The sequence below is a fragment of the Streptopelia decaocto genome (assembly GCF_964273445.1).
Source record: "Streptopelia decaocto genome assembly, chromosome: 12".
Taxonomy (NCBI): domain Eukaryota; kingdom Metazoa; phylum Chordata; class Aves; order Columbiformes; family Columbidae; genus Streptopelia; species Streptopelia decaocto.
The window spans coordinates 11,007,310-11,032,408 of NC_138667.1; the positions used below are offsets into that span (position 1 = coordinate 11,007,310).

The window sequence follows — 25,099 nt, forward strand, 5'->3', positions numbered from 1 at the left end:
TAATACTAGAGTGTTTCTTCTTGAAGGGAGAAATAAATGAGTATTTCTAGGGAAGGAACAAAACTTTTATAAATATCGTTTTTTATAAATATATTACTTATATATAATACACAATATATTATATATTGTTTATAATATAGTTATAATGTATTTTTACAAACCACACCACCATTCTAGATCCCTTACTTACGAGTGCTATATGCCGGCTCACACTGAAGCGACAAGATTTGAATCTTTTCTTCGTCGGTCTCCACATTGAGGTTGGACAGGTACTGCTTCACCTTCCTCGCCATCTGGGCATCCTCGTACAGCTTCTTGGCATTCAGAAGCGAGCTGCGGCGGGCACGTTTTTTGTGAGCACCTCCCTGTACATCCAGCATGTTCGAGTTTGTGCTGCCCTGGCTCAGAGACCTAGAAAAAAGCAAAGCGGTAAACTTTTAGTCCTCAGTAGCAAATAGGAGCTACAGTAGCATACGCCAAAGCAGATTAATACCAGTAATCTTCAGTTAGGGCTAGTGCATGCTGATGTAAATGAGTTAAAAAGATGAACAGCATTAAAACAACACTTGTCTTAAAATATTCTGGTAAATTGATAGCAGCAATTTGAGTCTAGAGAAGGATTGCGCATGAACCAGCAAGAATGAGGCACAACGCTGCCTAAAGGACCCGTTTAGCTCTGCTAACGAATGGCAGTCTTGTTCTGCAAAACCCACATAGACTATTTCAGCTGTGGATTGTAAGAGTGGACAAACTTGATAACTTTATTCGATTAAAGCATTTGGTACCCACTATCTGCATCAGGCTTACAACAGAAACTTCTTGCAACTCAGCCAAGTACAGAAGTGAGTGACTCGTGTAATCCTCTTAGAAAACTGAGCTGCTGACAATGCTCAAATAAGGGGAAAAATTATGTTACATATGCAAAGTACATTATATTACGCACTTCTCCAATTAAGTAAAAACATCCGCAGTAGAGCAGCTCATTAAAAAAATGTATCCCAACAAAGGTCAGGAAGGCAGCAATAATATACACATGCCCAGACTTCCACCTATGAAAGATGATGCTCCTCAGTGCTCCTATTTTTGAGCCACCAATTCGATCAGCAACAGAAGTAAAAAATAAATAATCCCCAAATGGTTCCCGTACATCAGTCACTCTCCCTGACAGTCACTCCTGGTCACACTGAATCAGTGACCAAACAACGGATACTGGTATAATTCAAATATACGCATCACCTCTGAACTTTCCAAAGTCCTACGGCCGCACCAGTTCTAACCCATTTTTCAGTAAAGTGAGGTCACGGTATATGTTATATGTAAATTCTAATGGAATGTGTCAATAAAGTTGTTTATAAAGTTGTTTGTGTGTGGTTTTTTTGGTTGGTTTGGGTTTCTTTTTAACTTTCAGAAGAATATTTTAAAAGGCTAAATTATTTCTAAAGATGTTTGTCAGGATCTTGGGAGGATTTATAGAATCACAAGTGGCAGAATAAACCATTTCCAGGACAGAAGAGCCATAACAGCTACAAGAGTCAGAATGAAACATTGTTTGAGGAATTCTAAGGAATAAAGCAAACTGAGCTTAAAAATTAAGAAATGGTGGGAAACAGCTGACTGCAATATTTGCAAAGACGTTAGATAAATCAGTTGAAGAGAAAATATAAGATTAAAAACTGGCAGAAAAGTACAGCTTAATTAAACTAAAAAGTAATTTATTATAGTCAAAGAAAAGCAAAAGGCACAATGGACTGTTCACACCTATCCAAACCGAGGGCGCACTCCTACCTCCTATGGATAACAATGAAGCTCATATCTATTATATAATGAAATAGGTAACCACGTTATGCTTATTTTTAATGATCTAAATATTTTATTGCTTATGTACACACTGTATTTCTTTTAAGTCTGGACTTGATTTTTTTAAGGCAATTTAATGCCATTTCCTTTAAAAATGAGTTTTGTTTATTCACTTGTGTTGATAGTAATCCCAAGGGCTAGAAATTCCGGTGGCTCCGGTTGGATCCGTTATTTCTCCCCATGAGCTGATTACTGAGCACCTAATGCTGCCAGCTGAGCCCTCCTGCTCCCGGGGCACCCACATGCTGCGCATCTCACATCGGGGACGAGCATCCAAACCTGCTCCCCCCAGTTTGCCCAGCACAAGCCCTGGCACTGTCCCCATCCTTGCTGGGGGAACAATCTGTGCCTGGACACTTGCTGCTGATAGATCATGTTGCCGCTTGCAAAGCGATTGTAGGAGGGCAAAGCACCACGAGCGTTTCTGCCTCCATCCTCTATGTAAAATGTCAACTTAGGTACACACAGTTTATGGGGGAAAACACATGTAAAAACATACAAAATACGGCTACAATATCATCTTGAAAATCACTGCCATCTGTCAGCTGGGAATTTCACTTGCCAATCTTGGTACTCTCATTTATAGTCATTTCATTATTCAGTCCTTGTACAATCAAGACTCCCAGTGAAATCAATGAGGATTTTGGTGTATGAAATGTGCGATACATTTTAAATGCATACTGGAAATAAATAAAGACTGAAGTCAAACTTCGGTGGGAAATTGCTATACCATTATCACAATGCAAAGTAGTTTAAAATGTAGAAGGGCTTAAACTTCTCTGTTACACATTTAAAAGCAAGTTCTTTATTTCCCAAACATTCTGCCTTCCAATATAACTGAACAGCAGGCTTTTTATGCATAAAGCCAAAACTCAAACAACTTATCTAGTACACAAAAGCAACTCAGAATTTTTGTAGCTGCAGTATAATGCTGGCTGTACCCCCTTACTCGTGTATTCCAAAAAACATGTATTGCAAGGTTAATAAAATGCATGCTGTATTTCAGATGCATGCACTAACGAGGAGGATGCAGTATGTTAAGGAGTTGCATAATCTTTATTTATCTTAGTTGCATTCATCTCTACACTTACCCCAAACTTCTCCACCTCTTCTTCCTGTAAGCAAGAGCCATATACATTGAAGCATGTATTTGAACAGAAAAGCACAGGAAAAAAATAAAACAGTTGAGAGTCAGGAAGAAAGATGTAGACAGGAAAGAACAGAAAAGAAAAAATTTCTATACAGCAAAATTCTTCTCAAACAATAAAACAATGTTTTAATGGAATGCGAGGGCAAGACTTGCTCAAATACTTCAATATGGAAGAACATCTATCAGTTTTTGCTGATTTTTAAGTTTAACCTACAAATTTAAAAAACAAACTCACATTCAATTTTCTTGTTAAGTATTTCCCATAAGTCAAATTCAATTTTGATGGAGTGAGCAAAAACTGTTAAACTTATTCATATTGCAGAGAGCATGATTAAATTAATTTATCCCTTGCATTAGGACTGCAGTAAGTGTATGGGAAATCGTCATCAGTATTCAGGTTTATGATGTTGTTTTCTCTTGTTTGCTTGGCTGGAAAATGAGCTACTTGCCAAATATACGCCAAAAAACTAGATGCTCTATATTAATCGGTAATGAACTTGTTAGCAAGTCTCATGTTACTGCTAACAATCATTTTCTTGTTCATTTTTAATCTTCAAAAGCATTTATTGGTGCTTCATAACACAAACTGATAGATCAAACACCAGAGGCAATGAAAACATGGATTTATTTTCTTTTAATCTTTGGCACTCTCTCTAAAATTAGATGCCTACGCATTTTATGTCAGTGTGCATAATTTAAATTATGGTCATTAAAATGTGTTCTGTAATTCTGATAAACATACTAAAGGTAACTATTTACTATTAAATTCATTTAATGATTAGATTAAATTAGGTCTTAGCACACAGGGCATTGGGGACATTTATTTATAGACTGATTTCATCTGTGAATGCCAAAGTTTCTGAAAAGCAATCATAACTTATCAGTAAGTAGCCTTATAAATTTCATTTAAAAGGAAATTTTGGTAATTCAAATCCAATAGTATGAAGTTGTATCTCCTCTTTGAAATGAATCCATCCTAGAATTGCAGAATTGTTTTGGATGGAAAAGACCTTTAAGATCATCAAGTCCAACCACTAACTCGACACTGCCCAGTCCACCTCTAAACCATGTTCCTAGGAACCTTTAAACAACAAGAACAAGGGATCTGTTCTTTTTGCCTCAAACCTCAATTGGACCAATTGTAAACAAAATACTTAGTTTCCTGATAGTCAGCCTTGAAAAGCAAAAACAGTGAGGATTCAGGATCGTCTGTGGATCCTGACCACTGGAAGAACACAGGGAACCAAACCTCTACGCTCTTACAGTTCCTATGTATCCTTGCTCTATCCTTCCATTGCACAGATGTAACTGAATTCATAAATCGAATACAACTACCCCCTGCTCAGGTGACCTCTCAACTGGAATTTTGTGCTTGTACAAAGCAAAAGATGCTTCACCCAAAAACCTCTCCAGGAACCTTCCCCTCTGGGCTCTGCTCCCTCCACAGTGTCCAGAGAGCTCTTGCTGCCAGGGACACACACCTACCAGGCAGTTCTGGCATTTTTTGAAGTAGACACAGTGTTGTGATTCAGCACAGGACATCATCTTCTCACCACCTCCCCACCTGAACTGAATCCTGAGGGGTTTTGTCTGGCACCTTATTTTGGGGGGCAGGGACTGACAGGCATCAGACATGGCACTGACACAGTGATGCTGATGCTTTTAGTTCAGCCAGTGGGATACAAACAGATGCAGGAAATTATTTAGTTCCACTAAATATAATATGGAGCTAATGAGCAGCAGATTAGAAGTTGTGGTGCTTTTATTCTGCAGTTTGTTAACAAAGAACCTGATGTACTATGTGTGCATAACACCCTCCATCTGCTTAGAGTCTGAACATATCAAATATTATGTAGGTGGAGCAAGGTGTGTTTTGAGCAAATAAAAAATCCTTTGCTTGTTTTTAATATGTTATTTGTGGGGTTTGTTTGAAGCAGCACTTCAGATTTATAGATGGGTGATTTAGACACTTTATATGTATCTCTCTATATACATAAATATATATATATAGAGAGAGACCTGGTCTCTCTCTCTAATATTATATCTCTCCAAAACCTCTCCTGACACTAACATTTTACTGAGCAAAAATATGAACCATTAAAATTAGAGCCTATTCTTTGCTTTTTAAAGATGACAAATTGATTTATTAGTCATTAAAAGCGGGTTGTGGAAGCATCAATGGTGAGGTCAGAATTTGATAAAGGTTGTGGTACTGATGGTAAATGTCAATGGGTAAGTTACACAATGAAATTTAACACAAACACACACAAACCCAGATCCCGACCCACTCGGAGACACCTTCAATCCTACTGTCTTTCTAAATTGCACACCTTTGTCTGAACATCACTGCCGGGTCCATGTTTGCTGAGGTCATTCTGACAACTTGGCGAATCTCTTTGGCAATCATTCGGAGTTTCTCGAAGTTTACCAGGCCATCCACTTTAGAATCGTTTCCTGCGTAATTGAAACACACACACATACGAAAAAAAGAGTGTAAGAATATTCTTTAAATGGGCAATGTGTTTCTAAGTGCTTTCACCCTCCCTGCCCCTCCAACACCAAAACCGCTTTAAGCAAGAAAACAGGTCTGGGAAAACATAAATGATGCTCAGGCCCACTCAGACTCCCCAGCATTGCTCTTGTTCATCTATTTCTAAAATAATAAGTATTAGCAGGAGAAAAAAAAGGAGTAAGTGAACTATGCCCAAATTCATTGGTGTAGATATTAAAATAATAGAGATATAGAGCTGACATCAGCAGCGTTCACATTCTGAAGTTAGTTCAAATCGTTCTGAAACATCACAACCAAGAACTGGGAATATGTGGAAATGTTTAACACCTTAACCAATTGTGAACAGAATTTTGTCTAAAAGGAAAAAAATTGGAAATTTTTAAACAAAACCCCTTGAAAATGCTGAAAGCAAGAGTAGGAGGTGTTATATCATTGTAGCTGTCTGAAAGCCACAACATGGAACAAAAACCTAGAAACATTTAAGAGAAATACATTGGAAGTAGTATAACCACCAGCTGGCACACTCACCTGCTCTTCCACCCTAAACCTTGGGACAGGTGATGAAGACTAAGTATTGCTTTAAAAATATTAAAAATAACCATCTAATTTTTTGTCTAGGATCAGTCTCTCCTGTTACGCATTCAGAGATGTATTTTATTTTACTCCTACAAAGGCTCCATCAAAAGCATCCTACTGGTGGCAGCTTCTTTTAGACATTGATTGAATCACGGAGTACTGAAGAACGGGCTAAAGCGTATTCAGTGCTCGGTTTATAATTTCTCTCTGTTTGAAATTACCTTCATGCAGAAACGTGATATCCTTCTTGACAACAGGAAAAAGTGGAATAATTGGAGGCTGCATGCTCTGGCTGCTAAGGATGTTGCGGTATTTTGCCATGTTTCGAGATGGATCAAAAAGATCTTGCAGGTCTCGGAGGTGCTTTTCATACTTGCTGGGTAACTTTTCCCAAGTGCCTCTGAGACGTGCTACTGGTGCCAGATTTAACCCGCTGTAAGGCAGATACATTTCATCATTAGCAGATCACTACTTTTCATAAGGAAGTAAAGGGTTGGGTGGGTTTTTTTTGTTTCAAGGATTAAAAGTATGTTTCACAAGGTTGACTGTAAAGCTGGGTGAACACCAAGCTGCGAGTCCAGCCCAATAAACCTCCACTGTTCACTCTTGTGAGCATGTGAAAAAGAGGACTGGAAAAAGCACAACTGCTTCCTGTTCACGTGGTACAAATTTCAGGTTAGCTGCCAAAACTCTCTCAATGCCTATTTAACTTAAGAACCACTTCTCCCCTGTAAAAATGAACTAACTGGATGCAACAGAAAGAAAAAAAAAAAAAAAAAAAAGAAATAGATCTATCTTCACTGTAATAATTTGTCACCAACTTTGCTCCAGAAATTTTGCAAAGTCCTTGTAGCTGCAGAACTGGAAAGTGATATTCTCCAGCATTCATTAGTAAATCCAGAACCATACAATTACTGAATTTGCTATTCTAAGATATTCTATACTTATTTTGTATTTGTTCTATTTTTCTTATACAGATTGCCTCCATGCTCTTGGCAAATCACAAACAAAGCCTTCTCTCACACGAAAAATCAGACATATGCCACAACACAGATCCTCTTTCACACACTATGTTAGGATGGTATCTTCCTATTCTGTGAAACATATGGCATCATAGTGATACGCAGTGCAAGGCAAGAACAAGAACCCCTGTGGCATAGGTTAACAAATACATACTCCCCTGGAAATAAGGGTAAAACAAAAGCTAATTTATTTGAGTTTTTTTTGACCAAAGTCCACTGCGGTCATGGCCTGATTAGACTTCACTGAGAAGTAGGAAGAGTCATTTCTCCACCTACAATAAACCATGAGAAACCAGGGAGCGGAATATAGAAATTAGATTCTGTATCCACATGTGTGTTCACCATGTAATGAGTACCCACAGTCCCAACGGCTGCCCAGGACCCTTCCAAGGAAATTCATTCATTATTTAATGTATGACTAAACAGAAATCAATACCATTTGATAAACCGTCTAGACATGGAAGAAAACATTTTAAAATGTTCTTTTCAGAGATAGTGCTGGTGCTGGGATACAGCGTGAATCTTTGTCTGATAAATCTCAGCACCTTTTGTTTTTCCCTTAAAGTAAAACCTTGTTATAACATAACTGCAAAAAGATGAAACACTTAAATGCTGTTAAAGTAGCAGCATCTAGTATAGATCAGAAAAGACAGTATAAATGTACAAATGAAGGGGGAAAAAAAAAAAAATAGAGAAGCAAGCAGATGACAGGAAAGAAAAGAAAAAATTAATCTAAACCAAGACTGATTTGAGGAAATCCTTACAATGAAAGGAAGAAATAAAGTAATCTCATCATTGCAGGTATGACTCAGTGCACACTGAAAAAGTTACGACTGTAAAAAGAAGGGAAATTGGGTGCGGGAATCACGGAAAATGACAGCAATGTTCAGGTGGGTTTCTGGAGTTCATCAACCAAACAGCACTTCTGGCCAAATCCTCTGTCTCCCTGCCAGGTAAAGAAGGGACAGTCACATCCAGCACCGCTGCACAACTGAGCTGACGAGGCTGAGGAAGGAGAAAGCTGCAGCGACAACACTGGACATCTGGTTTTCGAAAAGCTCAGCAATTCCCTTAAAATCACCCAACAGCATTGGTGATCTGTTCAGGATACACCTATTTCCTTTCATTTACAAGAACAGAATTGCCTTTGACAGCACAAATCAGATCTGACAAGTGTGAAGTGTTTTACCTTATAACCGCGAACATGGAATTGAAGTTCTTGCATTCTCGACAGTGGAGGGCAATTTTAATGAAATGTTTAATAATCTTCATTCTTTTCAGTTGGTTGGGCTCTGCTAAAATTTCCATGGCAACCCAGAATGTCTCTTGATTTATGACATCCTCAAACTGCTTCAGGTGAGCGTTCCCTGTTTTGGAGTCCAGCTTGTAAAGGTCATCGATGTATTCCGTAGGTTCGATATTGCGAAATAATTCAAAGTCTCTCATGGAAAGCTGAGTGGCCACCTCAATGGTGCTCAGCTGGAGGAGGGAGATTTGGCTTTCTCTCAGCAGCTCTTGAGCATCCTCATCGGAGCACAAGGTCTCTGTCTCCATATTGTTCTTTAGATAATACCTAAAGAATAATTGCGTTACAATAAAACATTAGAGATGCTCTGCAGGTTTGTGAACACAGACAGTGAACCGGATCAGGCATTACTGACACCAGAGGGGTGCTCATGTGAGAGTATTAATATTTCCATGTTATTGTTGACAACCCAGAGTAATAGGCAAGAAGGGACAGCGTAACCTTGTACTTTACCACCATTACAATAGCAAAAAAACAATTCAGAAGCTGTTTTAATCTACCTCTTTGCTAATATTTTCTATACCGTATTCTACAATATGCTGTAGTGTTCACCTTCAGAAAAAGGTCAGTTACTTTTTCATTTGTAAAGTCAGCAGTGAAGTAACACTTTAAATATACAATCGTCCTGAGAAATCTCTTGTTAATGTATTTCTTCATTTCTTACACCAATGGAATGTGGTTTCTTACATAACTTCGGTGTGGTATATTAATATTTACGTGAAGCACATAGTATTCGGGAAATGAAAACACATCTGGAAAATTCATTTTCATGGTCCCAAGCAGATCACTTTCAGATATACAGAAGTTTATTCCTTATAAATTCCCTCTGTTGCCTAGCAAAGACTAAATAATTTTTTACTTAATAAACTTTCTTCTGGTATGGATCAGGTCATCAAATAAAACTGAAGCCCTTAATGTTTCAGAAATATTCATAACAGTTTATATGAAAATGGAAGCATTTACCTCAGGTTAATATCAGTTCATTGCAACGTAACATCAGCGAGAAAGAAATTAAATTGTATGTTTTAATCATGAAATACATGTGGAGTGCTAGAATAAATATATTTTTTTCCTGTTTAAGTGTAAGCCGCTACGTAAGTTAGATTGATTTGCTATACTTAGTTGTCATCAAGCAAGCTTGTTGTAATTTTGGGGAGGGTTTTTTTGGGTGTAGAAGAGGAAGGTGAAACAGGAAAGAAAAAGAGGAGAGAGAAGTGCAAGTTACTGACATTTACTTGTTTGTTTTTCTAAGAGACTGTGTCTATTTTAATTAAAGCATCCCTCTCCAATGTTTCTTTTCAACATTTCAATCCTAAAAAAAGGCAAATAAATCCAAACTAGGGTCCATTTACCGTCCGTTGAGTTGAATCCTGTCGGCTAATTTGGAGAACTGGTCTGGGAGCCTCCGCTGCTTGATGACTCCCTCGGGGCTGACGGACACCTCGCACAGCGAGTAGGTCTCGGGGGCTCCCGTCAGGTTGAATTCGTGGACAGCGTGACTCACCACCTCTTTTGCCGTAGTGTCCTTGCTGATGATAATGTAACAGCTCTGCTGATCTGCTTTGAAAACCCTTATCACTTGATCCGGGATATCTAAAATAACAGAACACCACACCTTTAAGGTATGAAGGTCCTTTTTCCTTGAAAAGACACAAGGTCATTTACTGTATCGTTTGATAGCCAGAAAACAAATAAACAGCTAGCAAGGAAAAAAAAAAAAGCCATGCTGGACTTGCTAAATATTCCTTAAAATATTCGGACGTTCCCTCCAACTTTGAGAGGGGAAAAAAGACAAATCTTCTCTCTGCTTTTCCACAACTGAATTAATTTCTGTATTATCCCATGACCACACAGTACAAGACTGTCCTGCTCAGTTTTGTCAGCATCATTCTTTCCTTGGCTCTTTCATCTTCGTGAGAGCCAGAACCAACATTTGTGCCGGGGAACTCTTCCAGGGACGGGGAAGCCACCGAGCACATAAGGATGGGCCGGGGGTGGGAAGACGTGAAGAGGAAAAGGAGATTTTATTGCTCCCATAACTAGCTGCAAACTTTTACACTCGCTCTCTCATCCTGAAGGAACTAAGCTGGTGCCAGCAGTTAATTCTTTGGCTAGTGTATTTATTTATAGCACGTATTATGTGTTATAAATGCATTAGAGAATAGCTTTATCTGAGGCAGCCTACAGCAGGAAATAAATACCTAAAGCGTTTAGTCTACAGCTTGATGATTGTAAATAATTTTCTTCATTAGTTATTACAGAAGGCTTGATTTTCAAAGTAAAACTGACTGGGGAAAAAAATGTCGAGTCAGAGCACACAGTAATTTGAAAGTCAGGGAAACACAGTTTCCCCGCTCCCTAAACTCTGAAAACTAAGACTTCCCAAGTTTTCTGCAGATCTGAGAACGTTTACATGCTGCTTGCTCCATGGCCTGTACATTAACTTCTTCTGTCAAAATCCACTGCTTAAAGAAGAAATGAAGATCTCTTTTAAGGGTACAGAGAGCTTGGGGTTACTTTTTCTTGCATCATGATTTAACAGTGTTATGGGGGAAAGTAGCAGGAATTTCAGGGGAAAAAGTGAGCAGGTAATTTATGATCCAGCATCAAAAGTTTCTACCCATTGGAAAAAGAAAGCCTTAACATCAGCTGCAAATAAACTGGAAGATGGGGGGAAACAATATTAAAAAAAGTAAAAGTAGAATTAGTTTTCAATCAGGTAACAGTTTCGTTATTGTGACGATCACATTATCAGAACAGTCTCATTAAAAGCTGAGGACTAGTTGAACTTGAAAAGCTCCATGCATACATGAATGGGGGCAATAAAGGCGAAAAAATAAACAGTATGTTCATATTTCAGAATCAAAGTGGTGAAAGTGACACTGAATAATTTGGAAAATGTCTGCACTTATAAAATCATAATAAATCAAGAAAGGAGGCAAACATCTATGCCTTGGTATCACCATGACCATGCAACCCAAACTTAGCCTAACTCGTGACAGGTAAGGGAAATTCATGTGACAAGGACATGTCTGTCTTCAGGGTCTTTGCTTCTAAGCAGATAAACATTAATAAAAATTATTTTCTTATGCATTATTCAGCTTGTGTTGAGAATAGAAAACACGTTTCAAGTTTGCATGCACATACTTTTAGCTACACAGAGTCCACCAGAAGAACAAATCTCAAACTACGTTATCACCTAAAGCTTCGGTTTCTATCAAAGTGATGTAAGGAACCTCATTCCTTTACAGTGAGGTCACAGAGAAGCAAAGGAACCTGCCAAAGGTCATTGAGTGTGCTGGTCGCAGGAATGGGAATAAAATGCAGGTCTCAGCCTCAGGATGGCACCGTGCCCGTAAAGAGAACCCATGGATTTGTTTTATTTAAGGGAAGATTACAGGGCACAGGACTATCCAATGCTCTAACAGTAATAACTACATCAATGCAGCGTATGAAAGTGTTAAGTTTAACAGGCAAGCCATGCAATATTAACGTCTACAGGACGCTACACATCAGGATACTTACAGTAAAACCCAACAGCTGCGGGCAGGAGAAAAAGAAAAAAAACTGTGTCAACACCAAATCAAGATTTAGATGTTCACAAAACTTATCAAGGGTATGCAGTACATCGTCAGAAATAGTTTGGTTTTCTCTGCCATTCAAAAATGACAGCGTATTTATTATAGTAAACTTAAAGGTAAGAAGTACTAGTTATACATGTTTCATATTATGCTGTAACTTGGAGAACATGTGTGTAGCTCTCAGGCAGACAGCAAGAACCCAGATTTGCAGCAAAAAGGGAATTTATTTGCTATGGATACTTATGCACTCAATAGAACATATCTGTGTGAATCCCTTTTAAAGAGCAAATCTGCAAGTTTACATAAACATTGGTCATAGCCACAAGGGGCTTTACAGAATATTTAATTATACACAGAACTTACACTTGAAATAGGGAAACTGGATTCTGACATGATTACAGGCAGCTGCGTATAACAACAAATGTCTCCTGCAGCCAGCCCATGAACTGTATTCCTACAGGAATGGCAATGAAAGCATGGACTACACAGCTTAGTTTCTTTTCAGACATACAGTTGAATAATGTTTGTAAAACACTAAACCTTAATATCACTATGCTGGTACGACGGCAGTGCTATTCTACCCACAATACTGCTTGAAATTTATATTTAAAGATGATGGATGGACAAGTCACATCACCAGTACTGGTACTGGGAAGAGATGACAAAAGAGAAAGGTGCAGACAAGGACAATCTGCTTCCACCAGAGCTCTGGTAAACTCCAGTAAACTAAAGACTCTCAGAGGTGGCAAAATACATTTATTTCTGGTAAAAGATGTAATTTCCCCCCAAACCAGTTGCCTTATAATCATCCTGTAAACGAAGCTAAGGCTGCTGATTTACCTGAAGGATTAGAGAAATCCAGAATGCTGGTTGTGGGCTGCAGGAGGTCGGGGCTGCTGGAGGAGAGCGTTCCCGGGATGGGCATGATGGCCAGGCTGTGCCGGCACTGCCGCGTCCCCACGATGCTGTCGTCCTGCGACTGGCTCACGCTGCCGTCACTGCAAAACAACCTGCTTTCAGCAACCTGCATTAAGTCCTTATATTCATCTTGGGATGAAGAAAACTAAGGAAACTAATAGCACTCGGATGTTTTAATTACACATTGTAGACAGGCTTTCAAACGAGGACAGAGGAAATGCACATTTGAAAGCGTTCACTGGGAGAGAAAAGATGTTTTGGTCTTTTTCTGCATTTATGGGTCACAGATTTGATGCATTTTTTTAAACATAAACAACCTGGATATAATGACTGAAGATACTAAGCAACTAAAATATAACAACTTAATAAGGAACAATTACTTTTTGAGCAGAAGAGTCTGACAAACCTGAACAGTTTTGGAGGCAAGATGCTGAATCGGGTCTTGTCTAAAATTTTCCTGATTCTGTTTCTCCCACCAGATACAGTGTTTGCTTTCATTTTCTTGTTTCCTTTTTCACGAGGAAACATCTGTTCCACATCTCCAGGCATATCTGGGATGGAATAACGGTTGTTTTTCTTTTCTGCGATTTTCGGAATATGCGGAATTCCATTCTTCTCTTGTCCTATCCTGCAGAGCAGCTCCTTAAACACTGTAAGAGAAGATACAATCACCATGATCAGCCTTTGCACGCTCAAAACTTCATAGTGAATTCCTTCCCCTCGAACTTTTTGCTTCCCACATCCCTGCAGAAAAAGTGAACCAAAAAGGTACAAAGGAAGCAATACATTGCATTTTAATTTTGATTCGAAGGGTGTGGACCTTTTCCCATTTAAGTGTTGCCTTTGATTACCTTGGCAGAAAGAGTAACCCCTAAATGTTTAATAAAAACAATCAAACATCCTACAGAGCAGAATTAGCACCTATCACAGCACATTTAATAGACCTAGTCTACCCTTACTGGATAGATAATAACGAAACACTGTGTTCATGGCCATCAGCTCTAGGTATTTGACTTTTTTGTCTGCATCTTTTAGGTAATGAAGTACAGATGTTTTCTCAAGAATAACTGGAAGACAGACTGATATTTTCCAAACCTGACTTTGTTTGCTTTTAGTAACACTACTGAACAGAAGCTGCATGAAATTTCCTATTGCATTTATCAAACTAAGCCAGTCCATTGCCAATGCTGGCACTCCCAAAGATATAACTTCGTGGAAAAATGTAAAAGGTGAAAACAAACGGTTCAAACTTGTTCATCAATACAAATTATTTTTTAAACATACTTTAAAAATATTTTTAAATATTTTTAAATTACTCAAGTCAGAATTACTGTATTTTCTATCAAAAACATGGCAATACTGGGAGAAGGCAGAACTTCACAGAACAAATTACTCAGATTGTCACTGTGAGCAAGGCAACCAGGACCTTCCGTATAGGAAGTCCCTGTCAAATGGCATATTTCTATTATGTAATAAAATTTAAGGTTAGAAGCCTCGCATTATGGATTCAAATATAAGAACAGGAATTGCTCATTGTCAGCACCAGGCACTTAGCACTCAGCACTCAAAAAGACAGGATAATAAGTATGACTGTTGAAAAAAGCTTCAAGACATGAATTCATTAACATTTATCAGAGAAATCACCTTAAAATCGTATCAGCTAGCAGGAAGAGATTAGAATCTACTCATTAAAGTATGTTGCTTACGTTTATAATACAAATGAACAATCCATCACTGTCTCAGTTACAGTTATGCTTTATGTCATTTCACATTAGTCTGGACCACTGGCTACATGGTTGTTTTATGCTTTTTTGGAATTACGCTAATAAGCAGAACCTTGGAAATTTTTACTTGCATGGCGCTAAACAGAACATAATAATTGAAAAGAAAATCAATAGTGAAGAAGGGCAGCTAACTGGAGGAAGACGAAAAGGACCCATCAGAAGGTCTCAGATCTGACTACAGGGAAGAAACTATCTCATGCACAGTCTCAGTCTTGCTGTAGCTACGGTTATTCTGTTGCCTGAACAGGATTACCCAAAAAGAACAGATGGTTTGACTGAGATTTTAAAGAGGTATTTATGTGTTTATATTCACATTGACAATTAAAAGCCAACATTTATATGTCACGCTGCTTTTTACATCCCCTTTTCATTTTTAGATACAAAGGCAATTTATCCTGTCGTTCTTTCAGCCATTATAAAAAGTTTTATGAAAGCCCAGTTTTACGTTTTTGCTGTTTCTTGGCAGAAACAATTTGGCCCAGGTCCCTTGGCTCCGTTTCAGCCATATCGCGTGAAGGGACACTAAAGCCGCTTAAACAGCCATTTGAGGATTTCTCGGGGAGGAAGGAGCTGCCTGCGCTGGCTTTGTGCCGCCCAGCCTTGGCACACCAGAACCTATCGGAGCAAATGGAGGCACAAGGAGGGGAATTCTGCACAACTTCTCACTCCTACAGTGATTTGGGGGATGGGGGGGCAGGAAGTGGAATCTTGTTGCACTTCTATAGCCAGACAGACTGGAGTTTTTCTTCACATATACAACACGTTATATATGAAGTCTACTCACCAAAAATGTTTGTTTTTACAGTAATGGAGAGATGAGTGTTGTTCCTCAAGATTTCCAGAGCTTTTACAAAGGTAATGTTCTCAAAATTCTGTCCGTTTACTTCCATTATCTTTAAGAGGAAATTGGATTATTAGGAGAACAACTGTTTACGACAGGTTTACAAATACAAAGGTAAGAACTTTCCAGAAGTTAGCATATCATCCTTGTAAAATAAATATTCTCAGGATGTCAATGAAGTTACATGCTGTGAACAAGCCAGTACCTCCATTTCTCTCTGACAAATGCTTTAAATCAGTTTATTTTCTGTGATAATATGACATTCTTGCAATTAGGAACTGCACCTGAATCAAGAATGGCGGATTGTGAACCACAGACCTGACATTGCATCAAAGGCCAGATTCTCACCTGGTGTGAACTGTCATTGCTCCACCAGCCTCACTACAGGGGGATGATTTACACCAGGGGGAAATTAATCCAATAAAGCAATCTGGTAGCTTCAGTTTAACTATGTCTCCACTCAGAAAGTTTCCTAAGATAACCACAATTTGGTTTCTTCTCCTATTCTGTTTTTGAAATATTTAAATACCTTAAATATTTTGAAAACTATTTAATAGAAAGCCATTTAACACATGCAGACTGAAGCTGAACTGTTCCACTCACAGCAGAATACTAGTCGGTTGTTTGTTTTTAGTAAACAGCACATTCTTTTTGTTGGGAACACTACAGTTGGTTGAATCAGATTTTTTTTTTTTTAAATAAAAGAAGAGACTGACGTTGTAAATCAACTTTATTCTTCTTACCTGATCACCACGCTTGAGTCCAGCTTCTGCGGCTTTACTGCCCATTTCCACAGTCTCTACAAAAATACCAAAACCCTTGTCGCTTCCTCCAAGGAGGCTGAAGAACAATGGTGAATCTCTAGAAGGTTTCTGCAGGGTAATTTGCCTCCATTTTGCTTTGGCTGCACAGGCAATGTTCAGCAATCTGAGATGTCCCTTCATTTTCTGTAACAGAGAAGACACAACAAAATGGAGCCAAATATTTTCTCTACCAGAAATGGAAAGGCAGCTGTGAAAAAAAAACACCAAAGTGCCAGCAAAAGGACTTAGGATGCCATGTATCAAAATCATACTGAATAAACCTTGTCTCTTTTGCAGTCATGCAAAACCACATAAACAAGCGCCACATGTACTATTCTATATGGGCTTTATATCTAAATATATATTTAAGAACAAATATATCCATGTTAAAAGCCATCTATTGACTGTTAGACTTAGAGACTAAAACGTCTTAGTCATCGGTAACACACTGGAACATGAAAACGAGTTGCATTAGAAAGTACAGAAGTCATTCTTTTTTGCTCCTACCGCATCTTCCAAGTTCTTTTCAAATTCTTCCAGAAACCGTGTCATAGCAGGATCTCCTTCAAAGTCATTGAAATGATTGTTCACCCACAGTAAGACCACTCTGGTAACCTGTAAAAAAAAAATAATTAGGTATATATAAAAGTACCCACAATTCTTCTATCAGCAGAAAAAAAAAAAAAGGGAGGGTTTGATAGTCTGATGGGTTTCCTTCAGCTCAAAGTTCGAACACATAAAACCGCTGGCTAAGAATCTTACTGCCACAATTTTCAACAAATTGGACCTGGATACGAGTTCCAGACTCTGAACACTCCTCATGTGTATGTGCACACAGCTACATAGAGTTGAACCTGGTTCTATTTATGCATTTTTATCAACTGCACCTGTCTTGAGCAGAGTTTGTTTCCAGTACAGAGGTTGTAATAAGCTGCTCAGACAAAATGCGCTCAACACACTGAAAAGCTCTACAGTAGCAAATTATGGAAGACAAGCACAATACTGTTGTGAAAAGAAACATGCTATGCCCATGAGATCATGAGCACAATTTCCCTGCATTTCTGGTGAAAAAGGATTTCAGGGACTGGCATTTACATCTTTAAAGTAAATAGAAAGGAGTATTTATCATTTTGCAGAAGAGAAGCAGTCTCATACCTGATTTAGGACACCATACCCATAAAACACACTGTAGAATCCTTTCTTGATACCAGTGAAACATGTTGCTTTAAAATAGTTCATATAAAATAGTTGGAGCATAATCCTAGTTTATCAGCAACACAAAAAGGAATCAATTTGGTGACATTTTCACCAGAAATACTAATCTCTTAGACTCAAACCAACCTTGTCCCTGAGGCTGTCCACTGTAAACCATTCCAAGAGTTTATTTCCAACTTCCAGGGGGCTTGTTAGAAATGTTCGGTATGTTAAAAGGAAATCTTCGATGTAGGTTGGATCCACAATAGAATGTTCTTCTATTAAGTGCATGATGAGTCGCTCAGGTGTTGCCTTAAAAATTAAATGCAAAAAATAGCTGGTATCTCTCATCACTGTCTCTCTCTTAAAAGAAAACCATGTGAACAGTGTACTCCCTTTTCATATTTCAGTTATGGCCAACTCAGGACAAAACACACTAATGTGTTTAAACTAAATCTTCATGCTTCTCTCAGCCCAAATGTTTTGCATAGGTAATACCTAGCTAAAATAATTAATAATTTCCCTTAATTTTATTTTTAATCAACAGTTTAAGTTCCTCTTCCAGATAACAAATAACAGGTCAATACATAAAGATGCGCAAAGGGTGCTCCCAGTACAAAACTTAATACATGTGCTGAAGACATCTAACTTTATTAAAAGGGAGATGGAAGTAAACTTGTATAATAGTATCAATTCCTTCCCATCATTTTTGAGCTGAGACAGACAAAACTGAGTATGTGTTCTAGATGCAAACCAAAATTGTATTTATTTACTAGTAAATAAAGGTTTAATAGATTAAAGAAAAGCACAGAAAGAAATTCACCTTGATAACTATGTGTCCTTTTCTGGTTCCACTGCGATCCAGCTCCCTGTGCTCCTTCACCATAACAATTTCTCCTTCTTCCTCCACTTTATGAGTGTTTTTTTCCACGTGGTTCAGAATCCTCCAGTAGTCTTGCTGGGCTATACACACAAACTATTCCCAAACAACACAGGATTGTTAATAAATATCCCAAACATGAATGCATCCCCTATCCCCAGCTCCAGGCCATTTTGACAAAATTATGACAGCACAGCATTTGATACCAACCCCACTCTGTTCTGCTCAGCTACACGAGAGATGAAGTTAAATATAGAAGACAAATAGAACTGGTCAGCTTTCTGCATCTCCAAAGAGTTGTTCAAATGGGCTAAACATACAGAGGACAAGGCCTGTAAGAAGTGGAAATGGATGTTTTCTATTTATCTGTTCTCTCTGCATGTCAGTCACATGCACAGTGTGACCGGGTGGACTCTGCTCACACTGCAGCACAAAGCATGAGTTCCCATTTCTCATGTAACAGCGATGTGAAAGAAATCCCAGCTACTAAAGAGTGTACAACTAACTCAACATTGGAGCCCTTGACTCATAACATACCAAGCTCCTTTTTCCTGCTTGTGGAATGAAGATCATGCCTTAAGATGAAAGTAGTCTATTTTCTTTTATTAGATGCTTAAAAACACAAGGTAGTTGTATAGAACTGTAATCTTACCTGGCAGTCATCTACTTTGGTTCTGACCACTCCATTCATGTACTGTTTGTCCAGAGAGGGCGTAATCCCAAAACTATTTCCCATACAGAGACTCTCACTCTTCCCATCAGGATAGCTGATTTCCACCGTGCCATTTAAAATAACGTACCAAGAATCAAGCTAGAGGGAGTAAAAAAACACACATTTTAAAAGTGAAGCTAATTCAACAACTTGTACAAGCTGTTCCAATGCTCTTATATCATAAAGACTTATTCTTGTGGTGCAGTTTGTTGTCACTACAGTTTTGCAACACTTAATTCACTAAAAATCTGCACTGTAAGGCAAGCAATAAAGATGACTAAAACAAGAATGCTTTTCAGCATTCTTCATTCATGTCAGAACTAATTCAGTAGGGAGGAATGCTGATTAATAGATTGCGTTTTTAAATCAGTGGGCTAATTGCTACAATATATTTATACCATTCAGTCAGAACAAACACTTTTCCCCTGCGTACCCGGTTGGTTACTACCAGAGACGAGAGTCTGCCTGGTCCTCTTGGAGGAACAACCTGCTATGGCCGTTGCAGAGGTCTGGATCCAAGGACAGAGAGAGATGACCACTGACTAATGTGAACATTTGTCTCCTCCCACTGAATATGTTAAGAAACTGCTCCTAATTAAGACATTTATGTTATAATACCTACATTTTTGGGCAAGGATACCTCTTCGTGTTAGTATTTTTAAAAGCTACTTAAATTTAAAAGAGAGTTATTTTACCAATGGAAATGATGCATTCTTCTGTGCCACAAATAATCTTTGAAACATTTCCTCCAGCTGTTAGAACTTATCTGATAACAACATCCTCAGTGCTGGCTTATGGCTACACTTGGCCATGTTGAAGTCTTGAACAAGACAGCAACACACAGGCAGAAGCTCCCAAAGGCACAGGCAAAGGTTTGGGGATTTTGCATATGATGAGAGAAGAACTCTCTGACTTTCAGGTGCGGGAGAGTTGTGGATATGGAAAACAGATTTTTCAGCCCTTTGCCCTCAGACGCCCTTGCTCGCCTACTGCCTAAGGCACTCAAATTGTGTTGTAAGCGGTAACTTACTTCTTGACCGTCTTCAAGTATGATGGCTCCTGCTTGCTCTACTACTTCAAATATCATCACTGAGCAAAGTTCTCGTCTCACAGACATCGTCATGTTTGCAAAGGCAGGGAGCTGATGCATAAATTCCAATAATTGCTCTGTTAGACAAAGGAAACATTGGTATGAATACTGCAAGGCCCTCGGGTTTCTTAGATACCTTACACTCCACAGGTATATTCAATCTCAGTTAAATTCATTGAAAAATTGCTCAGTGGTGTTACAATCCCCATTAGTGCCTGTGGCTGAATGAGCCCAGTGTGCATTCTGACATCGACAACCAGAACTCGGCTCTACGGCACTGACGGTGCCCTGACTGACTCTCGGCAGCAGTCTGGCTAGAGTGTAAAAGCACTTCAGCTTCAAACATTTAAAAATACCCTTACAGTACAGTAATTATAAGCTTGATAGAAGCATGAAATTATTTTCCAGTGTTTAAAGAAGTGATATGAAGGACAGCATAACATAAATGTTACTATTAAACTAATGCCAATTTCTAGTTAAACATCACAGTAAATTATTTTCATTATAAATGTTTTCCACTTTACAATTATGTAGATCTGTACTGCACTAATAGTACATTCTCTCTGACATTTAATAACTGATTCAACAGTTCCAGGGAGTCAAAAGTACCTTGCTACCTATCCCTCCCTTATATCACTATATACAATGATACTAATACCATCGTCACCATCTCAAAGGCAGTATAATACTTAGTTTCTCAGAAAAATTACTGTCTCAGTAAGAGAAGAAATCATTCAATCAACAGTCTCACTAGAGCAAAGTGATCTCTGGAAGGTAGTCATAATTATGAGGATATACATTTAACATTAATTCATTAAATAGTTTCAGACATGCTTCTCTTACAGAAGTTATAAGACATAGTTTTACATAAAGATCTTTTTTTTTTCCTCCTCACCAATATCATCATCAGTTTTATCTGCAGGCTCTTTCTCAAGGCACTCTCGTACAACATCGCGCCCCAGAAGTGGATCTGAAGTTCTGTCAATATCTTCATCCTCTTCTTCTTCTTCATCTTCAGAGTCTACAGGGGCTTCTGGAAGGCCTGTTAAATCAACGTCTCCCATCTCGCTTTCTGTAGCCTACAAAGCAAACATCCATCAGACAAAGAGTTCAGTGTCTTCAGTTTGATGATTTATGGTCTTATCTTAGGTAGTTATTATGACAAAAGAAATTCTGTGACCAACAATTCAAACTAGAAATTGTAACAGCTCTCTTTCTGAACACTGAAATAAACATGTTACCTGAAATCTACAGTTACAGGGTGGTACGAATATCTACCATTGGCATAAAGCAACACCACACTACAGGAATTATGATCACAAGTTCTGAAAACAAAATTAACATACTAGGACATTTGTTATCTGTATTTATATCCTTCCACACCCCAACAAACTACAGGCAATATAAACCCATCAATACTACCCGTGTAACACGGGGAAAACAAAGCAGGTTGAGTGGCTAAAATAAAAGCAGCTTGATCTCACTTTTAATTTTGGTTTTATAACATGAATTTTAATCCTGGCATGGAGCCAGTATGTCAGGTGGAATATATAAATTGGGGTGGGAGGAAGGAGATAAGTATCAGGATTCTTTCCCATATTAGCTGATTCTCACTTTATAGCATTTACTCTTTCTTGCTGATTCATGTAAATAAAATGGTTTTTTCACCATTTAAGAGTCTGTATTATTAACAAAATGATAATATAATTCAGTTACACACTGGTTACCCAATGCCTGTAGAGACATTTCTACTGTCATCAATAGATGGCAATATAGACACCACACGGAGCAGACACATAAAGCAACAGTGAAGGAGAATGCAATGCTGGCAACAAAAAGCAGAATCGCATAGGAATAATTTGCAATAATTCCTTATGTAAAGTTTAAATGATGTAATTGCATGAAAATAACTTTCCAGACAGATGGAAGAAAAAAAAAGTAGTTTCAAATTTTCAATTTCCACAGAGTAGTTGTTCAATCACTTTTTTTTAGTTTAAGTCGGCATGCAAATCATTTTTCTGTTCAAACTCAAAAATTTGAACAAAATATGTCACTGAGAAGTATAAAGCAATTATATAGAGACTTGCAGAAAACCAAGTTTATTTTTTTTAAACGAAGATACTTACAAAATTCACTTTCGCTTTAAAAAAAATTCCTGAGATTTTACAAAAACACTGATGACAAACTCATGCATCAAATGCTCTGCAGGTTCACAAGATCTCCAGAATCAAGGATGGGGTCCTGTCCAACCTGGCTTTGAACACCTGCAGTGACGGGGCAGCCACAGCTTCTCTGGGCAGCCTGTTCCAGTGTCTTAGCACCCTCAGTCTAACAAATTTCTTCCTTATATCCAAGCTAAACCTACCATTTTCTGTTTAAAACTGTTGTCCCTGCCCTGTCACTACAGGCCCTGGCAAAAAGTCTTTCTTATGAGATCCCTGTAAGTACTGAAAGGTCTCCCCGGGGCCTTATTCCCTTTTTTCCAGGCAATTGGAACTTCCCTTGACTGCCGTGACTTTTGGATATGAGCAACTGCACCAGTCAACCCCCTGAGGGCCCCATGGTGCATCTTGTTGGGTCCCATGGACTTGTGTATGTTCAGGTTCCTCAGGTGGTCTCAAACCTGATCTTCTCTTCCCATGGCAAGGAGTTTGTTCCCACGGTCCCCACCTTGAGGTTCAGGAACTTGAGAGATGTTGGAAGAGTGAACGCGAGTGAAAACTGAGGCAAAAAAAATTGCTGAGTGCCTCAGCCTTCTCCATGTCACTAGTTCTCCTGTCTTACTTACGGTGGGGAGGATGCTCTCTTTAATGCTCTTTTTATGACCAATGTACCTGTAGAAGCTCTTCTTGTTATTCTTGACATCCCTTGCCAAATCCAGGCCCATCCTTTAGTGGTCCCAGCCCCACCTGTCCAGACAGTGTCCCCATGTTCCTCCCAGGACACATGTCCCTGGTTCTACTCTGTGTGTTTCCTTCTTGTGCCTTAGTTTGACCAGGAGGTCCCTGCTCAGCCATGGTGGTCTCCTGCCTTCCTCGTCTCATAATAAACAACACTCATTTTAAGTACTTTAAACCCAGCAGACTGCACTGCCTCTGTCTTCCTACACCTCCCTGTTGATGGGCTAATGCAAGTCCCAGCAGTTCGAGAGATGAGCAGCGTTTCTTTCTTTCACTAGACAGAAAAATACTGGGGTTTAGATATAATCTTGGACCCTTCAGCCAGTCTTCATTTTAATAATTAGCCAGCGAGCCTAATAAATCGGGCTTAAATTATTTAACATAAGTATTTCTTTCAGAGTAGGATAATAATACATATAGGGTTAAATCTGTTTTATATTACATCACTTTACTGGCTTATGTAGCTCACATTAACAGTTTTGGAATTAAGCCCAAGTGCAAATTGTGCTTGGAGAGTCTCAGTGGCACATGATCAATACAGCATTTTATTCAAGGACTTTTCTAGCATTTCTTCTCTAAAAAGCCACAATTTATATCAACTTTTCCAGGCAGAATCAGAGAGACTACAGTACTAATTCCAACTTTGATAACCTCAAGCTAAGATAACAAAACTGATTCTATAGGTTCTACAGAAAAGTGATTAAAATTTTCCTTGTATATCCTATATAGGACAATAAACAAATCATCTCTTTTTTTGATAAAGAAATTCTAGTTTGACTGAGCTACGCAGTAAGAGAAGGTCCTCAAATGGTGTTTCAAAGCTGATGTGGAGCTGGTTGACAAAGCGTGGGCAGGTCAGGCAGCGCTGGCGAACAGGAGGGTTTTGCTCGTCAGGCTGTCTGCACAAGGAGCTGCTCTTCCCAATCAAGATGCTCCAGCTGTTTCCATTATCAAATATCAAAATCATTCTTAATGGAAGCATTTATGAACTACTAATTTGCAAAATGAAACCAGAAGCTGCGATATTCAGATCTGACACAAATCGGGATTTTCAGGATTGGGTCTATAGGGCAAGAATATCTACTGAGAAGGCAGCAGGAACAGACTCACATAGATCATTTGGAAAGTTAACACCAGCTTACTGACACAAGATTTACTATTTTAAAATCATACTATTATTACTCTACATACAGCAGTGCAAATTTTGCCAATTTACATGTTTCAGCTGTGTTTGCCAAACGTTGATCACAGAGATGTCCTGTATACTGGTCTCTGCTTTGGAAGCCAAAGACGTAAGAATTAGCCCTGGCAAAGTTTTGGTGGTAATTATATGTATATTCCACTACAATGTATGTCAGAAACAGGCAGTGACAGGAAGAAAAAAAAAGCCTCATGTAAAAGATTTTCTGTGCCATAATAACTCCATATGATAATGTATTCTAGTGCTTGTGACTCCTGATGCAACCTGCTATTAAGAACAAGTTGTTTTTTTTCCCCTTCTCTCCTGTAAATTTTATCAGAAAAAATGCCCAAGCCTTTTTTCAGAATTGACAGAAAAACCCTCAGTAAGATCTACTCTCTGATGCATATTTTATAGATAATCCATTTTAATATCACAACCTTAACCACAATCGGAATTATTGCTGGGCAATGATGTTTCTACCCGCAAATAACAAATGCTGCCAAAGGGATAAATGAAAGATTAAAAAAAGAAAAAAAAGAGAGAGAAAAACTTTAGGCACATCACGGACAGAACTAAACAGATCAGAAAAAAAATAGATACAGAAGTGTTGGTCATACAGAGACGCGCACTGTAAGCTTCTTATCAGGTAACTAACTCATTACGGCAGAAGCGAGACCCTGCCCACCTACGTCAGATATCCTCTGGGTTCCCGATGGTACCATCGCTGCCCGCCTGAGAAAGGGCAAGGAAAGGTGTTTTCTCTCTGTAATAGCTGTTGGATTATTTTTCC

At 38.6% G+C, this 25,099-nt stretch overlaps 1 protein-coding gene across 6 annotated transcripts in view; it reads right to left on the reverse strand.

Annotated features, from left to right (window-relative positions):
• RAPGEF6 (Rap guanine nucleotide exchange factor 6) overlaps nucleotides 1-25,099 on the reverse strand; it is a 119,152-nt gene that overhangs the window by 17,835 nt on the left and 76,218 nt on the right. For 3 of the 6 annotated variants that reach the window (XM_082064048.1, XM_082064043.1, XM_082064047.1), the window contains exons 8-24: nucleotides 21,122-21,305; nucleotides 20,167-20,303; nucleotides 19,077-19,235; nucleotides 18,368-18,520; nucleotides 17,692-17,856; nucleotides 16,858-16,965; nucleotides 16,291-16,494; nucleotides 15,491-15,599; nucleotides 13,329-13,572; nucleotides 12,845-13,002; nucleotides 11,949-11,963; nucleotides 9,776-10,016; nucleotides 8,307-8,690; nucleotides 6,317-6,528; nucleotides 5,338-5,461; nucleotides 2,949-2,972; nucleotides 191-411 (exon numbers count right to left, since the gene is read on the reverse strand). In XM_082064048.1, coding sequence (XP_081920174.1) covers nucleotides 191-411; nucleotides 2,949-2,972; nucleotides 5,338-5,461; nucleotides 6,317-6,528; nucleotides 8,307-8,690; nucleotides 9,776-10,016; nucleotides 11,949-11,963; nucleotides 12,845-13,002; nucleotides 13,329-13,572; nucleotides 15,491-15,599; nucleotides 16,291-16,494; nucleotides 16,858-16,965; nucleotides 17,692-17,856; nucleotides 18,368-18,520; nucleotides 19,077-19,235; nucleotides 20,167-20,303; nucleotides 21,122-21,305 — 2,842 coding nt within the window. The remainder of the gene's footprint in view (nucleotides 1-190; nucleotides 412-2,948; nucleotides 2,973-5,337; nucleotides 5,462-6,316; nucleotides 6,529-8,306; nucleotides 8,691-9,775; nucleotides 10,017-11,948; nucleotides 11,964-12,844; nucleotides 13,003-13,328; nucleotides 13,573-15,490; nucleotides 15,600-16,290; nucleotides 16,495-16,857; nucleotides 16,966-17,691; nucleotides 17,857-18,367; nucleotides 18,521-19,076; nucleotides 19,236-20,166; nucleotides 20,304-21,121; nucleotides 21,306-25,099) is intronic. The other 3 variants (XM_082064044.1, XM_082064045.1, XM_082064046.1) reach the window with 3 other exon arrangements.